Source organism: Bos indicus, chromosome 28 (genome assembly GCF_029378745.1).
Source record: "Bos indicus isolate NIAB-ARS_2022 breed Sahiwal x Tharparkar chromosome 28, NIAB-ARS_B.indTharparkar_mat_pri_1.0, whole genome shotgun sequence".
NCBI classification, from domain to species: Eukaryota; Metazoa; Chordata; class Mammalia; order Artiodactyla; family Bovidae; genus Bos; species Bos indicus.
Window position 1 is genome coordinate 6,863,598 of NC_091787.1, and position 20,012 is coordinate 6,883,609.

Consider the following 20,012-nt stretch of genomic DNA (forward strand, 5'->3'; position numbering starts at 1 on the left):
TTGTACATACTTGTTAATATTACATACATAAAATTTATATACCTGATATTACTTGTTACTTTATTTATAATGGCTTTGTTGCTTTTATGACCATAGCAGTCATAAAAATTAAAATACATCCAGTAAAAATAATCTTTTAGAAGAATATTATAACACTGAAAAGCTGAAAAATCTAATTTTTTCAGTTAATAGACTGTGCTTTAGAGCAATTTTAGGTTCACACTAAAATTCTGAGAAAGTAGAGTCCCCAAATTCCTGCCACCCCCACATACACACACAGCCTCCCCACCAATATTAACATCCTGCTCTAGTATGATATGCTTACTACAGTCAGGGAACTGACACTGACATATCATTATCAACCAAAGTTGATACATTAGGGTTTACATCAGGGTTAGCTCTTGGTGTTGTATTGATACAATCTATGGATTTTGACAAATGTAAAATGACAGTTATCCACCATTATAATATCATACAAAAGAGTTTCACTGCCCTAAAAATCCCCCATGTTCATTCATTCATCCCTCCTCTTCCAATTTATCCCTACACACACCAGGAACCCCTGGTAATCAATGATCTTTTTACTGTCTTCATAACTTTGTCTCTTTCACAATGTTATATAATTTGAATCATATATAATATACCCCTTAATATTGGTTTCTTTCACTTGGCAATACACATTTAAGGATGCTTCATGTCTTTTCATGACTTGATAGTTTACTAGTTTTTATCACTGAATAATATTCCAGTATATGAATATACCACTCTTTTTCCATCACCTATTGGAGAACATATTGTTTGTTTCCATATTTTGGCAATTATGAGTACTGCTGCTGCTGCTGCTAAGTCGCTTCAGTTGTGTCCAACTCTGTGCGACCCATAGACGGCAGCCCACCAGGCTCCCCCATCCCTGGGATTCTCCAGGCAAGAATACCGGAGTGGGTTGCCATTTCCTTCTCCAATGCATGAAAGTGAAAAGTCAAAGTGAAGTCGCTCAGTCGTGTCTGACTCTTAGCAACCCCAAGGACTGCAGCCTACCAGGCTCCTTCATCCATGGGATTTTCCAGGCAAGAATACTGGAGTGGGTTGCCATTGCCTTCTCCAATTATGAATAAAGCTTCTGTAAATACATGTGTGCAGGTCTGTGTGTGAACTTAAGTTTTCAACTCAATACAGATAAATATCAACCTGTACGTGCTGGATTACATGGGGAGAAGATATTCAGTTGTGTGAGACCACAAAACTGTCTTCCAAAGTGGCCATACCATTTGCATTTCCACCAGCAATGAGAGTTCCTGATGCTCCACATCCTTGTCAGCATTTGATGTTGTCAGTATTTTGAATTATATCTATCCTAGTAAGTGTGTAGTGGTATCTTACTCATTGTTTTAGTTTGCAATCCCCTAATGGAATATGATGTTGAGCATCATTTCATATGTTTTTGATGGTCTGTATATCATCTTTGGTGATATATTTGTGCAGATATCTTTCCAATTTTTAAATTGGATTGTTAATTTTCTTATAGTTGAGTTCAAGAGTTCTTATTTACTTATTCTAGTTATTTATTTATCTTATTTATTCTAGTTCTTTATCAAATATTTATTTTGCATATATTTTCTGTAAGGCTGTGGCTTATCATCTTATGATCTTGACAGTATCTTTTGAAGAGCAGAACTTTTTACTTTTAATGAAATCCAATTTACCAATTTTTTCTATCATGGAGGATACTTATATCTAAAAAGACATCACCAAACCCAAAGTTATCTAGATTTTCTCCTATATTATATTCTAGAATTTTTAATATTTTATTAGGCCTATGATCATTTTTTTCTTCAAGTGGCTATCTGGTTGTTCTAACACCATTTATTGAAAAGACTATCCTTTCTCCAGGCTTCTCTTGTGGCTCAGCTGGTAAAGACTCCACTGGCAATGCGGGAGACCTGGGTTTGATCCCTGGGTTGGAAAGATACCCTGGAGAAGAGAAAGGCTACCCACTCCAGTATTCTGGCCTGGAGAATTCCATGGACTACAGCCCATGGGATCGCAAAGAGTCAGACACTACGCAGCGATTTTCACTTTCACTTTTATCCTTTCTCCATTGAATTGACTTTGCTCATTTGTCAAAGATCAGTTCACTATAATTGTGTGACTGTTTCTGGGCTCTCTATTCCATTCCAGTTATCTCTTTGTTTATTCTTTCCTCAATACCATACTGTATTGCTTACTGCAGCTTTATAGTAAGTCTTGAAGTGCTGTAGTGTTAACCTTCCAACTTTGTTCTTCTTCAATATTGTGTTGTCTATTCTGGGTCTTTTGCCTCTTCATATGAACTTTTGAAGCACTTAGTTGATAGCCACAAAATAACTTGCTGAGGATTTGCTTGGGATTACATTGAATCTATATGTTAAGTTGGAGAGAACTACATCCTAAAAATACTGAATCTTTCTACCAATGAACCTGAACTCTCTCTCCATTTATTTAGTTCATCTCTGATTTCTTTCCTCAGAGTTTTGTAGTTTTTCTCATATAGATCTCATATTATGTCCAGTTTATACCTGAGTACTTCATTTTTGTGTGCCAATGTAGGTGGTATGACATTTTCAATTTCAAATTACAATGGTTTATTGCTTGTATATGGGAAGTTGATTGACTTCTGTACATTCACTTTGAATCCTGCAATCTTGCTATAATTCATATCTGTTCCAGGTCAAGTTTTGGTTGATTTTTTGAGGTTTTCTACCTAGGTGATGATGTCATCTGTGAACAAAGAGTAGTTTTATTTCTTTCTTCCCAATAGACAAACTTTTAAATTTCCTTTTCTTATCTAATAGTATTAGCTAGGACTTGCAGTAGAATATTGAAGAGGAGTGATGAGACATCCTTGCCATGCTCCTAACCTAAGGAAGTTTGTAGTTTCTTTCCATTTGGTATGATACTAACTGTAGGTTTTTGAAGATGTCTTTTATAATGTGAGGAAGTCCTCTCTATTCTTAATTTGCTGAGACACAATATAATTTTAATATAAAAAAGTACCAAAAGCAGTGTGTACAGTTCCATCCTGATTTTGTGAAAAAGGGTTTTTGGATTGATTAAAAAAAAGAGTGGAAAAATTTGTGGACTACTTAGTTCAAAGTAGTCCTTTTGGGCTGAAAATTGAGAATTTTCTTCTTTACCTATTTCTGTATTTTCTAAATTCTTCAGAATGAACCTATATGTATTTTTTTTATAACAGAAAAATAACATTATGAAAACTGATTAGGTGTTCTAGAAAGAATGATTTGCAGACAGAAGAAAAAAAAAATTAGAAGGTAAATAAAGTAGAAATCTAAGAAGACAGAACTGAGTTAGTAGCAGGGTCAGCACGAGAATGTAAACTCTCTGAGGGCCAGGGGTGACCGAAGGATGCCCACAGCACAATAAATCAAGTCACTAGTGTCTCAGCTTTGACTATGAAATGCCATTTATGCATTTGGCATTCTGAGCATGATTTTGGTGGGTTTGGAACCAGGTTTCTGTCTTTCCAAGTAGTTTTTGCTCATTATTTTAGAAGGAGGAAAGAGAAAAAGAGATTGAAACTGAGCTGAACTGCTGAACCAGGAACAGAATGATATGATAGGTCCTAAGAGAGGGGAGGAGGAGCGCGCCCCTAGCCCCAGGTTGCGAGGCGGAGCGCGGGCGGCTGGTGCGGGCTCCGGAGCCCCGCGCACTCGTGGGCGGCGGGAAGGGGGCAACAGCGCCCCCGCCTGGTTCCCGCGTTTGCGGGCCAGCACCTCCGGTCCGCCCAGGTGCCTCGAGAGCGCATACCGCCGCCGGCGCTCTCCGGGTTCGGGGGCTCCCGCGCCTGCCGTGTGCCCGGGGCGGTGGCGGCGGCTACAGGCAAGGGGCGCGGCGCTGGCACTGCCCTGCGGCCGGCGGGCTGCAGCGAGCCCCGCGGACCGGCTGGAGCCGGGCTGAGCCGCCGCGCCCGCATCGCGCCGCACACCGCCGAGGCTTTCGCGGACCGTGGCGCGGGCGCGCCGGGGCGGCGTGGGGACCCTCGCCGGGCCTCGCGCCCACCTTCCCAGAGGCCGCGGCCGCGGGCAGCTCGGGCCCGCGGCCCCTCAGCCTCAAGTCTGGGAGCTCCCGGCCCTACTCTGACATTGCCTATGGGGATCCGAGAGTTTCCCGGCAGCGCACCCAGGGGCAAAGGCATCGCCATGTGAGTAGCGCCCCGGGTGCGGGTGCGCGAGCGGGCGGCGGGGTGGCCTTCGGCAGCTGAGACACGGGCAGTCTGAAGCTGGGGAGGGGGCGGCGCGCGCAGCGGAGCTGTTTGGGAAGTTTAGGGCATCCTCTCCCTCGCCACTCGCCCCAACCTGCTCTGCCCCGAAGCGCCCAGTGCCCGGCTCCAGAGACGGGACCCGACGCCCAGGCTGCCGAGGGAGCTGGGGGTGGGGGCGGTGGAGCGGGGAAGGGCCGCACCTTCCCGTAGAGGGCCCCCGGCTGCGCCCAGCTAGCCCTGGGATCTCACCCACATTCTCCCCCGCCCCTTCTGTCCCTCCCTACCAATCTGCCCGCGGCCTCAGTGGCATGAGGAGGTCACCGGACGTCAGCCCCCGGAGACTGTCCGACATCAGCCCCCAGCTCCGGCAGCTCAAATACTTGGTGGTGGACGAGGCGATTAAGGAGGATCTGAAATGGTCGCGCTCGGTGGAGGACCTCACCAGCGGGCCCGTGGGGCTCACGTCCATCGAGGAGCGGATCCTGCGCATCACCGGCTACTACGGCTACCAGCCCTGGGCGACGAGCTACAAAAGTAAGACCCCCCACCAAGTACCCTCCAGGTGCCCCCCCGCCCCACCCCGCCTCCGCCCCGGCCCCATTTTCCTGGTCCTCTGGCGCATCTGCCTTGCAGTTGGCTCAGCAGTCTCCGGGAGCGCGCCCAGACACGAGTCCAGCCCCTCCCTGCTGTCCTGTCCGCACACACAGACCCAGGTTTGCAAGTTTTAGGAAGAGGCCTGGAGACGGTTCTCTCGGACCTTTAGGAATTTCTGATCCGTTTTCTTAACACCCTGTCTCCTTCCCACAGGCATCTCTCTGTCTTTATCTCCTTGCACTTGAGGTGTCACAGGAGATTGGAAACTCAGTGTATTCTTGTCCTGTGTGGCTTCTCTGTGGATCCGAAAGTGTTAGCTGTCCCGGCTTGGGTCTCAGCTGGCTTAGTGAGAAACCGCAGACTCGGCACGCCTGGATTTTAACTCTTCCCTGGATCCCTTAGGCCTGATGATGCAGGAATTATTGGGGTCTTCGTTTTAGATCTCTTTCATTCCCTTTGTCCTCAGTTTGGAGGTTGCCTATGGATCATTCTAGCGATTGGCATTTGGTCCTTGAGAGATGAATGGTTGGTGCCAGGTGGAGCAGCCGAAACTTTTCTTTGCCAGTGGCTCCAGCTGATGGCTTTGGCAATGCTGGGATCAGTTTATACAGACATTACCTGTGTGATCAGGACTAATTTGGGGGGATTTCTTTCTCTCATTTGGAAGAGAGAAGTTGGCTACAATGAACTCTGGAACCTATAACTGTAAATTATAATTTGGTGATTCCATCACTGTTGTTCCACAAGCAGAAAGAGAGCCATTTACCACCTCAGTCAGTCCAAGAAATGAGTATTGCTTCATTCCATTTGTAATCAAGACTAACAGCTTAATTATTCTGAGATGTGGTTTTATCCTTCAGTCCTTGAAATTGGAACATATTTTATCAGTCTTCAGGAAAAAAAAAATCAGGCTTTTGTAAATTAATCATATTGAGTTCTAAAAATATGTCTACCTTTAGTTTTTCCCTAAAGCCCTTGGTTCCAAGCCAAAGGTCAGTGGTATGCTGGCGGTTAGCTGGTAACTTTTAAGTTATGTGCAGGAGGAAGCAAATAATTTTATAATGTTTTGTTTCACGCCTTTACTTGTTTTTAAAGGATGAGAGTGATTGCATTTAACTCCGTATCAGTCTTTAAAAGGTTATCTGCGTCTCCTCCAATCTCCTGGTGCTAATGCTAGAATTGTAGCTGATAAACGGGCTTTGGATCACACAAGGAAGAGACCAAGATTTCTTTTCAGCTGAGAAACACTGGGTATAGGATAAGAGAAAGAAAACCCATTGGAAACGATTTCTCTTATAGATAAGGGTAGGACTCTCAGTTTCTGTTTCTGCTTTCTAAATTTCTATTAGACATTGTCTCTTATTTCTGTTCTCAGCTCTCTTAATAAGAAATGAGAATTGTCTAAATAAAGACAATTGTACAAATTACAGCCTTCTTAGCATTGTCTATTTAGGCCCTGAAGTAGTAAGATTTATCATTGTAAATCTATTTATGACTGGTCCTGTGTGCTTTGTAGAAATTTCCACCAAGGTTCATGACTCTGGGTGTCAGTGGGGAGCTTACAGCAGTGATTGATTGTGTTTGGTACAAATACACTTAAAAATTAAGGCAGGGAAAAGACCATATGGAAAATGAGTCTCTTGTACCACCAGTGGTATTCTTAAATACCTTCTCTGGGGCTTCATTGAAAGAGTAAAAATCAGGGGATAAGGCTACAGTGATCATTGTGATAAGAAAAATCACTTTACTCCGACCTCTATTCCTGTGAAGATTCTTCTTTATTCCAAGAGATCTCCTTTTTACTAAAATGCTTGAGGTGACAACTGACAATTTGATGAATTAATTGGATTTTGGTTTTAAATTTAAAGAAGCTCATGTTTTATTAATGTTGCCAAGCATGTTTTAGGTCAGTCCTTTGGCTGTTTTCCATTTCTACCCAAGTAGGAAAAAAAGGAAAAATAAAGGTTTATCTGTCGGTATCAGTGAGTTATTTTATTGGTTAATAATTACACTCAACAAACTGGAAGAGATGATGATTACAAAATACTCTTCTCAGGGTGTCAAGAGCAAGTTAGGGAATGTTCCAAGCCTTATCCTTGATATTATGATGTCACTTTGATTCGTCTTTCAAAGTGGCTTCTCTGTGTCCCCACTGAGGGAATTGACAGTGAGGGTGTCTGGGTTCGTGGAGAGTGTAAGCTGCCTTTATAGCAGCAGATATTATGGGTTGACCAAGTATTCATTGTTGTCCTCTTAATTTTTAGACTTTGTTCATCAGTCGTGTCTAACTCTTTGCTACCCCATGCACTATGCAGTCTATGGAATTCTCCAGGCCAGAATACTGGAGTGGGTGGACTTCTCCAGAGCATCTTCCCTTCCCAGGGATCGAACCAGGATCTCCTGCATTGCAGGTGGATTCTTTACCAACTGAGCCATCAGGGAAGCCCTTGTTCGGGGCAGTGAAGATAAATGAGGTAATTGGGAACAGAGCAGGAATAATCTTTGCTCAAGACTCTGAGCCCAGTCAATGAGATGAACGAATTTCCCTGTAGACAAGGGACTTTTTGTGAATAATTGTTTTTTAAAAAAATCCTACAGGCCCCCGGGTCTGAGAGGGATGGTTTGTATGTAACATTCAACTGAGGATTAAGCTATAAGCTGGTGGAAGGGTGGGATTCCTCTTTTCAGTAGCCACAGTCCTCCAATTCCACATTCCCTGTTTCTGAACAAAAATACTGCTGGACAGTATTCTTAGGGGTGCCTTCCCTGGTGGCAGTAAAGAGTCTGCCTGCCAAGCAGGAGACTCAGGTTTGATCCCTGCATTGGAAAGATCCCCTGGAGAAGGTAATGGCTACCCACTGCAGTATTCTTGCCTGGAGAATTCCATGGACAGAAGAGCCTGGTGGACTACAGTCCATGGGGTTGCAAATAATTGGACACAATTGAGTAATTAACACTTTTCACTTTCATTCTTAGGAAGTCCTTGGCTTCCCAGCTGTAAGTGTATCCAGAGCCCAGAAGGCATGTGGTCCAAAGTAGTTGCTCAGTTAATGTTTGTTGAACGAGGGAATGGATATGACCTGAAACATTGATCTCTGAGCGAGAAAACCTTTGAATGCACATCATAACACTTTGTATTGTTTAGTTCTTTATGCTCACTTATGTTAGCTTGGAATTTGCTTTATCCTTTCCTTATTCTTCCATGGTGAGTGCCATCTTTGGCTTTCTGAACCATAGACTAGACTAGAATCCTTTTTTTTTTTTTTTAAGTGGCTTTAGTTTATTCTAATATAGCAATTGTATTGACTGATTTTATAGAGTTAAATAATCTTGCATGCCTATGGCAAACCCTCATGATTTTTTTAATTGAAGTATAGTTGATTAAAAATGTATTCATTTCTTGTGTACAACAAAGTGATTCAGTTATACAGATATCCCTTTTCATTTTCTTTTCCATTATGGTTTATTACAGGATATTGAATATAATTCCCTGTGCTATATAGTAGGACCTTGTTGTCTAGCCATCCTATATATAATAGTTTGTATCTGCTAATCCCAAATTCCCAATCCATCCTTCCCTCACCTGCATCCATCTTGGCAACCACGATAGACCAGAATTCTTTTTTTTTCTTAATTTATTTATTTTTAATTGAAGGATAATTACAGTGTTGTGTTGGTTTCTGCTGTACATCCACATGGGTCAGTCATAGGGATATACATGGAGCAGAATTCTTCTTTGGTTTTTATGGAAATTCTGACTTTATATGACTATTTTACTTGAAATATAGGCCTTGCCACAGTGGGCCAGAATTCTTGATGGCACACTTTCATTTAACCCAGGGATTCTCATCTTCAATGCTACTGACACTTGGTCACTGAATAATCCTTTATTATGGAGGCGGAGCCGGGGGGGAAACATCTTGTGCATAGAAGGGTGTTTAGCAGCATCCCTGGCCTGTAGTACACCCCTCCCGCAAGCTGTGACAACCAAAAGTGTTTCCAAACAATGCCAGATGTTTCCTGGAGAGGTGAAGAGTCCTCATTTAGCCTCACTCCAAATTTCTGCTGCAAGTGAACTATCTTACCTGGAGCAGTAGTGCTCACTTAGCGGGCCTGCCTTCTCAATTCTTGGCCTTCTCTTCCTTCTTCCTAGACTGCGTCTTGTGTTTCCAGGAGGGGCCAGGCTACAATAAACCACCTTCTGCAAAGAACTGGTTGCTTCTGCAGCTAACGTGATTCTGAAACCACTCACTGTAAATTGATACCCTGTAGAAAGTGCTCGAGAATTCAGAACAGTTTGGATAGCTTTTCATTTTTTAAAATTGTTGTTGGAGTGTAGTTGCTTTACAGTGTTATATTGGTTTCTATTGTACAGTGAAGTGAATCAGCTATATGTGTATGTATGTATATATCCCCTCCTTTGGGGAGTTCCTTCCCATTTAGGTCGCCGCAGAGCACTGAGTAGAGTCCCCGCGCTATGTGATAGGTACGCATTAGCTGTCTATTTTATACGTAGTGTCAATAGTGTATGTGTGTCAGGGCCAGTTTCCCGGTTCATCTGATCCCCCCTTTACTGCCTTTGTGTCCACACCTTTGTTCTCTGTTTCTGTTGTAGAAATAAGGTCATCTATTGGCAAAGACTCTGATGCTGGGAGGGACTGGGGGCAGGAGGAGAAGGGGACGACAGAGGATGAGATGGCTGGATGGCATCACTGACTCGATGGACATGAGTCTGAGTGAACTCCGGGAGTTGGTGATGGACAGGGAGGCCTGGCGTGCTGCGATTCATGGGGTCGCAAAGAGTCGGACACGACTGAGCGACTGAACTGAACTGAACTGAACTGATACCATTTTTCTATATAGGAATATAGGACAGCTTTTCTAGTGACTTCCTTTCCCCTGCCACCAGGGCCACAGCAGAAGAGAAATGGCCAGCTGGACTCTCTTCTACCTCCCTCTTCCTTTCATAATTCTCTGGGATAGACACCAGTTGGGGAGGAGATGCCTGTGGAGGGGAGGAGATGACTGTGGAGGGCAGGGGGAGGACCAGAGACCAGGAATGAGCCATCCTAAAAGTGGACAGTGAGGCCCCAGGCCCTGGATGCTGTGGGGGACTGGCCGCATTTGGTTACAGAATGATTGAAGTTGTGGATCTTGGAGATCTCAGACGGAGGTTCTTATGCAAGATAAAAGAGCATCTATATATGTCCCTTTATTTTCACTTATTCCTTTAGCAAAGCTTTATTTATTCATTTAATTTGGCTGTGCTAGGTCTTGGTTGCAGCACTTGGACTTTTTGATCTTTGTTGCTGCATGTGGGATCTTTAGTTGAGCATGTGGGGTCTAGTTCCCCAACCAGGATCGAACCCAGCCCCCTTGCATTGGGAACATGGAGTCTTAGCCCTTGGACCACCAGGGAAATCACTTATTTAGCACAGTTTTTGAGAGTATTTACTCCATGCCAGCATACACAGATCAGTTTGGAGAAGATGTTCACAGCTGAGGTATGTCCTTGTCAAGAAATAGAAATCCACAAATACTTACATCTGGAAAATAGATACATTATTTACATTTTAGCAGGGATGTGTTATTTTGCACACATCCTTTGTTTCCCTCAAGGATGTTTTCAAATAGTGAGCTCACAGCATTTTCTAGTAAAGAAATTTTCTAGGAATAGCTTTTGGAGAGGTCATGTTTATTGCTTAAAATGAAGTACACTTGTCTCCTGAGCGCATTTAATACTCCGTGTAGTGTGCATGGTGCTCGTATATGCGAATATTAATACAAATAATTTTTAAAAATCGGGATATGGTTACTTTACAATGTTATGTTGGTTTCTGCTGTACAATGAAGTGAATTGGCTATGGGTGTACATACACCCCCTCCCTCTTGGAGCTTCCTCCCACCTCATCCCTCATCCCATCCCTCTAGGTCATCACACAGAGCTGAGCTCCCTCTGTTATATGGCAGCTTCCCCCTAGCTCTCTGTTTTACACATGGCCATGCACATTGCAGTCTTCCAGTTCAAAGTCCATCTTTATGTCTGCCTCTCTATTCCTGCCCTGCAAATAGGTTCCTCTGTACCATTTTTCTAGCACATATATGTGTTAATACATGATTATTTGTTTTTCTCTTCCTGACTTACTTCACTCTGTATGACAGATTCCGGGTCCATCCACATCTCTGCAAACAGCACAGTTTTTTCCCTTTCTGTGGCTGAATAATATTCCATTGTAGATCTGTCTGTCTATGCCACATCTGCTTTGTCCATTGATTTTTTAAAAAATTCTGATGAGTGTAGTTTTAAGTCATTTGTAGAGTAGAGGGTAGGCTAGTCCCACATGAACACCACATCTCTGGTCCATCCTGGCCTGCCATTGACTGCTTGAATCAAGACTAAGAGCGTGTGGAATACTGAGCAAAGCCCAGTTTATCTGGGGGGAGGTTTTGTAGCCCAAGGTAGAAAATGCGGGGCATTGAATAACTCACCTCATGACAAGGAAAAAGCATGTTTTTCCTTGTTTTCAGGGTCCTTTAGTTTTCAAATACTAGGAAGGGTTTCTGTAAGTTGAGAGGGAGAGTTTTTTGGAGAAGGACAGTCTTTCTACTCACTCTGCCCTTTCAGACCAGTGCATGAGTAGAGGTTGCTGATGTTGTTTCTAGTGATAACTGGAACAGTGGCTCATAGTATAATTGAATTCATAGTGAGTAACTTCTGTTTGATCCTCCCAAAATAGTAAAGGTCAGGTCAGCAATTCAAAAATGACCCACTTGGAAGAGAAGTATAATTTGGTTGTAAAAGGTCATTTTACAGTGGAGCTTGGCATATGAAATTAAAGATTGAAAAGATTTCTTATGTATTCCGTTTCATATTCTTTTCCCTTATGGCTCATTACAGGATATTGAATTGAGTTCCCTGTGCTATACAGTGGGACCTTGCATATTCATTTTTTTTATAACAGTTTGCATCTTCTAATCCTAAACTCCTAAACCATCCCTTCCCCCACAACCGTGAAGTCTGTTCTCTGTGTCTGTGAATCTGATTCAGTTTTGTAGATAAGTTCATTTCTCTCCTATTTCAATTCCACATAGAAGTGATATCATATGGTATTTGTCTTTTTCTTTCTGACTTACTTCACTTAGTATTACGATCTCTAGGTCCACCTGTGTTCCTGCAAATGGCATTATAGATGGAAAAGATTTTAAAGGAAAAAAAGTTGGAAGGCAGGAATAAAGCATAATATTTTCTAACATCTACAGAGAGTCAGTTTTATTCCTGAATATGAATACACACTAACAATTTAGTAAGTATTTTTCTGAGATTAGACAGGATTAAAATGCAGAATGATTCTTTTTTAAGAGAACATGTTTGTCTCCAGGACACTTAGATCATCGGTCGTTGGTTATAAACCGTTTGCTAATGATCCAAATTCTCACTCCAGGAAAACCTAGTCTTCCTGGCCATAGAAGAGGCCTGGGCAAGGAGATTTCTCACTGTTCTTCGTAAGTCTGTTCTGAGTCTCTACAAAGTGCCTAGTCTAAGAGAAATCACTCCAGCGGTGAGTGTTTCTCCTTGCCTTAAGTGGCTGAAAAAATCAGGTGAGTTGTGTTAAAAAATGAATCCACGTGTGTATGAGCTGTTGAACTCTGTTAAGTGTTTCAGTGAGAGTTGATAAGGATGTTGATTGAATTGTAGCCCCTCAGGAAGGAGGGGACAACCACAGTATTATCTGTGTTGTTGGGAGAAGTGGAGGGAATGAAATCTGCCCCGGGAGCTGCCCTCTTATCTCAGCAGTGTCAGTGCTGACAAGTTACTCATCTCTTCCAGCCTCTGTTTTCTTACCTACAAAACGGGGGCGAATATAACTGTTTTCCAGGATGGTTTTGAGAATTAAATGAAATAATTTGTATCTAGCATCAAGCCCCAGAGAAGGCAATAACACCCCACTCCAGTACTCTTGCCTGGAAAATCCCATGGACAGAGGAGCCTGGTAGGCTGCAGTCCGTGGGGTCGCAAAGAGTTGGACACGACTGAGCGACTTCACTTTCCCTTTTCACTTTCATGCATTGGAGAAAGAAATGGCAACCCACTCCAGTGTTCTTGCCTGGAAAATCCCAGGGACGGGGGAGCCTGGTGGGCTGCCGTCTATGGGGTCACACAGAGTCGGACACGACTGAAGCGACTTAGCAGCAGCAGCAGCAGCAGCATCAAGCCCTTTGCCTGGCATCCAGAAATGCACCTTTATTTCCATTTATTCATTTTGCAAACTTAAAATTTTATTTTATTTTTGGCTGCACTGGGCCTTCATTGCTGTGTGTGGGCTTTCTCTAGTTGCGGTGAGCGGGAGCTGCTCTCTAGTTGGGGTGCACGGGCTTCTTACTGCGATGGCTTCTCTTCTTGTGGAGCACAGGCTGTAGGGGCGTGGGCTCAGTAGTTGGAGCTCACGGGCTCTAGAGCACGGACTTAGTTGTCCTGCAGCATGTTGAATCTTCCTGGACCAAGGATTAAGCCCATGTCGCCTGCACTGGCCAGCGGATTCTTTACCACAGGTAAGTCCCTTGCAAACTTTTCTAGCATCTGGACGTTCCAGAATATAAGTTATGGGAGACAGAATTCTTGCCTTAAAATCTCACAGACTGGAGAAAGGGGCAAGTGAAACAATAGGGTGTGATAAAGGTTGGTGTTGGAATGGTGAGTTTTGGATCAGAACCTGGAGGAGTAATAAACCACGGGAAGTAGGTGGAGGGAAGAGTTGCATTTCGGGCAAAGGGATGGTGTATGCACAGCAGTGCACATGAGCTGTTACTGGGAGGTCACCCAACTCAGCTGGGACATAGCACCACAGAAATGTACAAGATGAAGCTGGACGGTGAGCGGAAACTGACCCTGTTCTCTGGTCATCTGCTGTGTGTCACCAGAAGGGCCACAGAGGTACAAATGCCACCTGACTCATCCAGGGCCCAGTCTAAGCGTCACTTCTTCCAGGGAGCTGTCCTGACCGTGCTGGATGTGGTGAGGTATCCTTGCTAGGACTCCCATGAGGCTGTCACTTCCCTTACATGTTGTCACGGCTAGCTTAATCATGTGTCTGAAATATACAGATGGAGAGCTGTGCAAGGGCAAGGCTCATCACTGGGTCTCCAGTCCTCAGTGTGGCTCGTGGAACGTAGAACTGTGATGATTCTGTTCCCAGATCAGAGAGTATCTCTGGCACCTCAGTCGATAAACATTCATTAAATATACTAGCAAAAGACCGTTTAGACACACACAGAAGTAGTTCCATCTCCATTTCTGTGGGGTCTTCCAGGACTATCCTGCACAGAAGTCTTCTATTGTGTTCCTCTGTCAAGATTTGGGACGCCCACTACTTGGTCACCTAAGTACACTGGCATGCAATCCCACTCCCAGTCTCATGTCAGAGTGTTTTGCCTCGTTTTGATAACTTCACTTTAGAAACGATTTGGAAGAAATGAACAAGGAAGAAGAGAAAATGGGTCACTGGAATTTAAAACATGTTCTAGAGGCAAGATTTAAATATTGGGGGAGAGAGAGGTGAATCAGGAAAATGGCATGTCTTTCTGAGAACAGTTGGAGTGGACACTTTTGGGAATATCTTCCCAGCTCAGCCTGACCCCCATGACTGCCCTGCACTGTATCTTCAGGGTGGGCCCTTAGCATCATCTTCCTCCTGGACACCATAGATCAGATTGGAGTGGACCCTTGACCCAAGGTCGCTGTATCAGTTTCTCCCTCCTGGAATTTGAGATTAAAACTAGGAGATTGTGGTCTGGTGGGCATGGTCTTTTAAGTGGAGGAGAAGCCAAGAGGGAGCCATTCTGGCTTTTGTGTGGATAGAGAGACAGAGAAAGCTGGTCCACATAGAGGGAAGAATAAGGCAGGTGTGTAAGCAACCCAGAGAGAGCCTTGATATTTTCCTGCACCCCATGCTGAGTACCATTTCCTTGTAAGGTCAAGATCTTGTTGTGGCTCCTGCTCCAAGCACCACGAGACACCTTCCTGTGAAGTGAGCAGAAGCTACATTTTGTCCCCTGCAACTGTGGACTCCTGGCTTAAGAGTCTTAAGCCATTTCTGCTCAGGCCCATGTAGGACACAACAGGGATGTACATATCAAATAATTTTTCATTGGAAATAAGAAATCACTTCCTGACTGCTGAGATGACGAAGGCATTGGAGCCTCCATCACTGGAGAGCTTCAGAAAGAGGTGAACATCTAGCAAGCCCAGCTGCATTGAATATTTCCTTATCCTGTGTCAGGATTGAAGTAGACTTTTTTAAAAATACACACACACACATGATGTCTTTTGGTTCAATTCATTGGTGACTGTGCGTTGATCAGTAGAGTAATATAGCAAAGCCTATAAAGGGACTTGGACAGTTAGGAATCCGGTCAATTTTTAAAAATATTTATTTACTTGGCTCTGTTGGGTCTTAGTTGCAGCGCACAGGATCTGTGTCGCATCATGCAGCATCTGCCGTTGCAGCGCTCGACTCTAGTTGTGGCCCTCGGGATTAGTTGCTCCGTGGTTTGTGGGATCTGCGTTCCCAGTCAGGAATCAAACCCATGTCCCCTGTATTGAATTCTTAACCACTGGACCACCAAGGAAGTCCCAGGAATCCGGTCAGTTTTTTTGGTTAATGATGGTAGCACATTTTTCTTATGACAATCTTTGAGAGGGTAGGAAATAAATTGCTCCTCTCGGGTGGTTTGCAGCTGAGAAGGCTTGAGGCTGTTATGGACTCCTGAGGCAGAGAAATCTTCAGTGTAAACTTCTCAGAACCATTTTCAGGTTTTGACACATGTTTTCTGTGATATTCACATTTGCTCCTTGTCAGTCTGTTATGTATCATCCATAGTACTTGGCCAGATAAGAATCTCTTAGAAGGATTATTTTTATCCTTCTTTATCATCTACTTTGTACCCATGTAGTGTTATAAAAGCTTGCATATATCCTCAGAGTTTTTTCAGTAGGGTCAGAAGAAAGATACTTCTTTTTGCTTTCTTAGTTTTCTTTTTATAGAGTTTGCTCATTTTCAGTGAACATGTATTAAGATGCCCTGTTCTTAAAAAAAGGAATATAATTATGATTGTAGGTATGAAATATTTGGGTTTTGTGCTGTAGTCTCCTCATGCCGTGCATGTGTGGGAGTTTAAAAAACACTCTTTAGTGACAAGTGCATTATGGTGGCAAATAATACAGAGGAAGGACTTGAACTTCTGTCCTCTGTACAGTTCTTTTAAAAGAAAGACTGAAATCGTTTGAAGACCATTTAAATGCCATAACCCAGAACAGCAGATTTCAAGGGTTTATCCAAACTCTTTTCTTTTAAGTCAGCATTTTGTTTTATTAAATATTTAACATAAGCATCTTTGGTAGGTGTATCTGATTTCATGCCATAGGTACGTTTTCAGTTCCATGAAGGTTTTGTAATTCAAATTTATTCTAGAAACACAAATTTATTCTGAAAAATGGGTAGTGGTGCATATGTCATTGTGTTTGTTCTATCTGAAACCTGCATGGGTCTTGTGTTTCTCTCAGAATACATGGAAGGTTTTCAGTGTGGTGGCTGGGAAGGTGGAGAAAAGAACACTTTCAAACCAGACCCCACTGCCACCATGCTCCCTCTTGAGCAGCCCATGGGTCAGGCAGGGACTTCAGAAAATCACTGCAGGGAATTTCAAATACCACTCATGGGAAGGTTCATTGGTCAATGACTTGGTAACAGATCAAACAGTGGAACTTGCCATGAATGCATATTTATTTAATCATTAATCCATTCATTCATTTTTTTCATCCAGTCACTCATTTACTCACTCTTTCATTTATTCCGACATCAAATAGTTCACTGCTTCTAATGGGCAGTAAATATATTCACTTCTTAGATAAGCTGTACTAAATACATGGCATATTACCTATTTCCCAGAAAACTATTGAACGGAGAAACCAGACAGATATATCCTAGTCCATGAAGTTACATACTTTTCTTGTTTAGGGCTATCCCACAAGTAGACTCCATGTTTCTTTTTGGTGCTTCCATAACTAAATATCTTGGGGTATTTTGGATCAGATGTTTTGGATCAGGTCTGAACCTCAGGAAAGCTCTTTTTCTGTTCCTTTGGAAACTAGTTGTCTGCTGCTATAGTGAGAGTTCTGATTTGTTCATTTGTTGTAGCCCAGCCATGAAACGTAGTTTTTTGTGTACTCATGAGTAGATGAGATTAAGTGACTAAGTCTGCACATTTCTTCCCTAATGTTTTCTGTTGCAGGCATTCAGTTTCTTTCCAGTTTTGAACACAGCTTGTCTGAGACCTGAGACGTTTTTCTTCCTCTAACTTGAGCCCTACCAGAAATAGCAGCGGACAGACTGGAATTCAGGGGAGTTGAGATTTACTTCCAGCTCTACGTGTTCTTGCCTGCTTGGCTGTCTGTTCTTACTATGCTGTTTCTCCAGTTCCTGTAAGAGAAAATCCTCAACGTCCACTGAAATACGCCTTTAAAGCTCTTCTCTTGGTTGTTCAGCCTAAGAATCATAACACTGTCCAGTTCTTCTAGATGTGATATTTCCAAGTGGCAGCTCTACTTTTATAAGTTAACAAAAATCAAAACATCCTGATTAATGTGACTATTATTTTGAATATATATATATATAATTAAAGTACAGTCAATTTACATTGTTCTGATAGTTTCAGGTGTGCAGCAGAGTGATTCAGTCATACATATATATGTGTGCATATATATTTTTTTCCCCTCAGATTCTTTTCCCTTATAGGCAATTACAAAACATTGTAAACATGGTTTACCTAATTCCCTGTGCTATACAGTAGATCCTTGGTGGCTATCTTTTTTATGCATAGTAGGATGATTATGTCCCTCCTACGCCCCCTATCTATTCCCATGTCCCACCCCACTGCAACTGTAAGTTTGTCCTCTATATCTGTGGCTCTGTCTCTGTTCTGTAAGTTAATCTGCATCACATTTTTTAGATTCCACATATAAGTGATACACAGTATTTGTCTTTGTCTGGCTTACTCTACTCAGTGTGATAATCTCTAGATTCATCCACGTTGCTGCAAATGACATAATTTCATTCTTTTTTCGGGGTGAGTCCACTGTATGTACATACCACGTCTTTAAAATCCTTTCAACTCAGATGGATATCTGGGTTGTTTCCAAGGCTTGTAAATAGTGCTGCCATGAATATTGGGGTGCATGTGTCTTTTTGAATTACGGTTTTCTCCAGATATATGCCCAGGAGTGGGATTGCTGGGTCATGAAAGTGAAAGTGTTAGTCGTTCAGTCATGCTGAGTCTTTGCAACTTGGTGAACTGTAGCCTGTGAGGTTCCTTTGTCCATGAAATTCTCCAGACAAGAATGCTGGAGTGGGTAACCATTCCCTTCTCCAGGGGATCTTCCCTACCCAGGGATCGAACCCAGGTCTCCTGCATTGCAGGTAGATACTTTACCATGTGAGCCACCAGGGGAGCCCTTGCTGAGTCATATGGTAATTCTGTTTTCAGTTTTTTAAGGAACCTCCATACTATTCTTCATGATGGCTGCACCAATTTTCACTCTTACTAACAGTATAGTAGAGTTCCTTTTTCTCCACATTCTCCCCAGCATTTGTTATTTATAGACTTTTTGATGATGGTCATTGTGACCAGTGTGAGGTGATCCTGGGGTCACTTTTCCATGTGCAGATGAATCTAAGTCTCAGAGGTGTGAGTTAAAATCTAGGATGAGGCTGGGTTGTCGAAGGACAGTGTCTTGTTCACTCCTCCCTTCCTATCTTGCTTGCCTCCTTTGACTTCCACCTTCTCTTGGTGCTGAGCATGTGCAAATCTCATCACAGAGAGAAGGCTGTACATCTTTGGAACTGATGCTTCCTAATGGTCAGCAAGTGCCGTCACTCAAATCAATTCTTAGGGACTGAAGCCGAATCCAGCTTCTATACCCTGACACCAAATCTTGGATATAGTTTGGGTAAAGTAGAAAACAATAACTTTATTGTTTTGCAAGGCAAGGGGGGCCACAGTGGGTTAACGCCCTCAAAACTGTGTGTCCGACCTGGAGGGGCTAGTGAGAGTTTTATAGAATTGGCTCAAAGAACGTGATCAGCTTGTGCTCATTTTTCTGATTGGTTGGTGGTGAGGTAAGTGGGAGTCAGCGTCAACCTTCTGATTAATGGCTCTGGGGTCTCTGTGCTTGTAGGCAACATATGATTAACTTCTCCCACATTGTTGGGGTGTCAGTATCTGCAAAACAGCTCAAAGGTATGGTTATGTGTATCCCTTGAGGGGGAACCCATACTCTGCCCCAGGGCTGCAATGTTGTTTCTTAACTGTTCCTCCCTTGTATGGGCATCCCTTCTTTTCCCTGAGTAGCAACTATTGAACCTGTGCACTGGAACTCAGGGAAGGTCTAGGAGGCTGAATGAAGCCTATTCTAGAAATGTGCATCAGTTCAGTTCAGTTGCTCAGTCACGTCTGACTCTGCAACTCCATGGACTATAGCATGCCAGGCTTCCCTGTCCATCACCAACTCCTGGAGCTTGCTTAAACTCATGTCCATTGAGTTGGTGATGCTATCCAACCATCTCATCCTCTGTCATCCCCTTTTCCTCCTGGCTTCAATCTTTCCCAGCATCAGGGTCTTCCAGTGAGTCAGTTCTTTGCATCAGATCACTAAAGAATTGGAGCTTCAGTCCAATGAATACTCAGGACTGATTTCCTTTAGGATTGACAGGTTTGCTATTGCAGTCCGAGGGACTCTCAAGAGTCTTCTCCAATACCACAGTTCAGAAGCATCAATTCTTTGGTGCTCAGCTTCCTTTCTAGTCCAACTCTCACATCTATACATGAATACAGGAAAAACCATAGCTTGGACTAGATGGACCTTTGTTGGCAAAGTAATGTCTCGGCTTTTTAATATGCTGTCTAGGTTGGTCATAGCTTTTCTTCCAAGGAGCAAATGTCTTTTAATTTCATGGCTGCAGTCACCATCTGCAGTGATTTTGGAGCCCAAGAAAAATAAAGTCTCTCACTGTTTCCATTGTTTCCCCATCTATTTGCCATGAAGTGATGGGACCAGATGCCATGATCTTTTTTTTTTTTTTTTGCATGTTGAGTTTTAACCTAGCTT

The 20,012-nt window shown here is 43.1% G+C and overlaps 1 protein-coding gene across 1 annotated transcript in view; it reads left to right on the forward strand.

Moving 5' to 3' along the window:
• Positions 1-4,034: 4,034 nt before the first annotated feature.
• Positions 4,035-20,012, forward strand: part of SLC35F3 (solute carrier family 35 member F3) — a 426,863-nt gene continuing 410,885 nt past the window's right edge. Inside the window, exons 1-2 of the mRNA XM_070781798.1 lie at positions 4,035-4,198; positions 4,563-4,792. Coding sequence (XP_070637899.1) covers positions 4,146-4,198; positions 4,563-4,792 — 283 coding nt within the window. The 5' untranslated portion in view covers positions 4,035-4,145. The remainder of the gene's footprint in view (positions 4,199-4,562; positions 4,793-20,012) is intronic.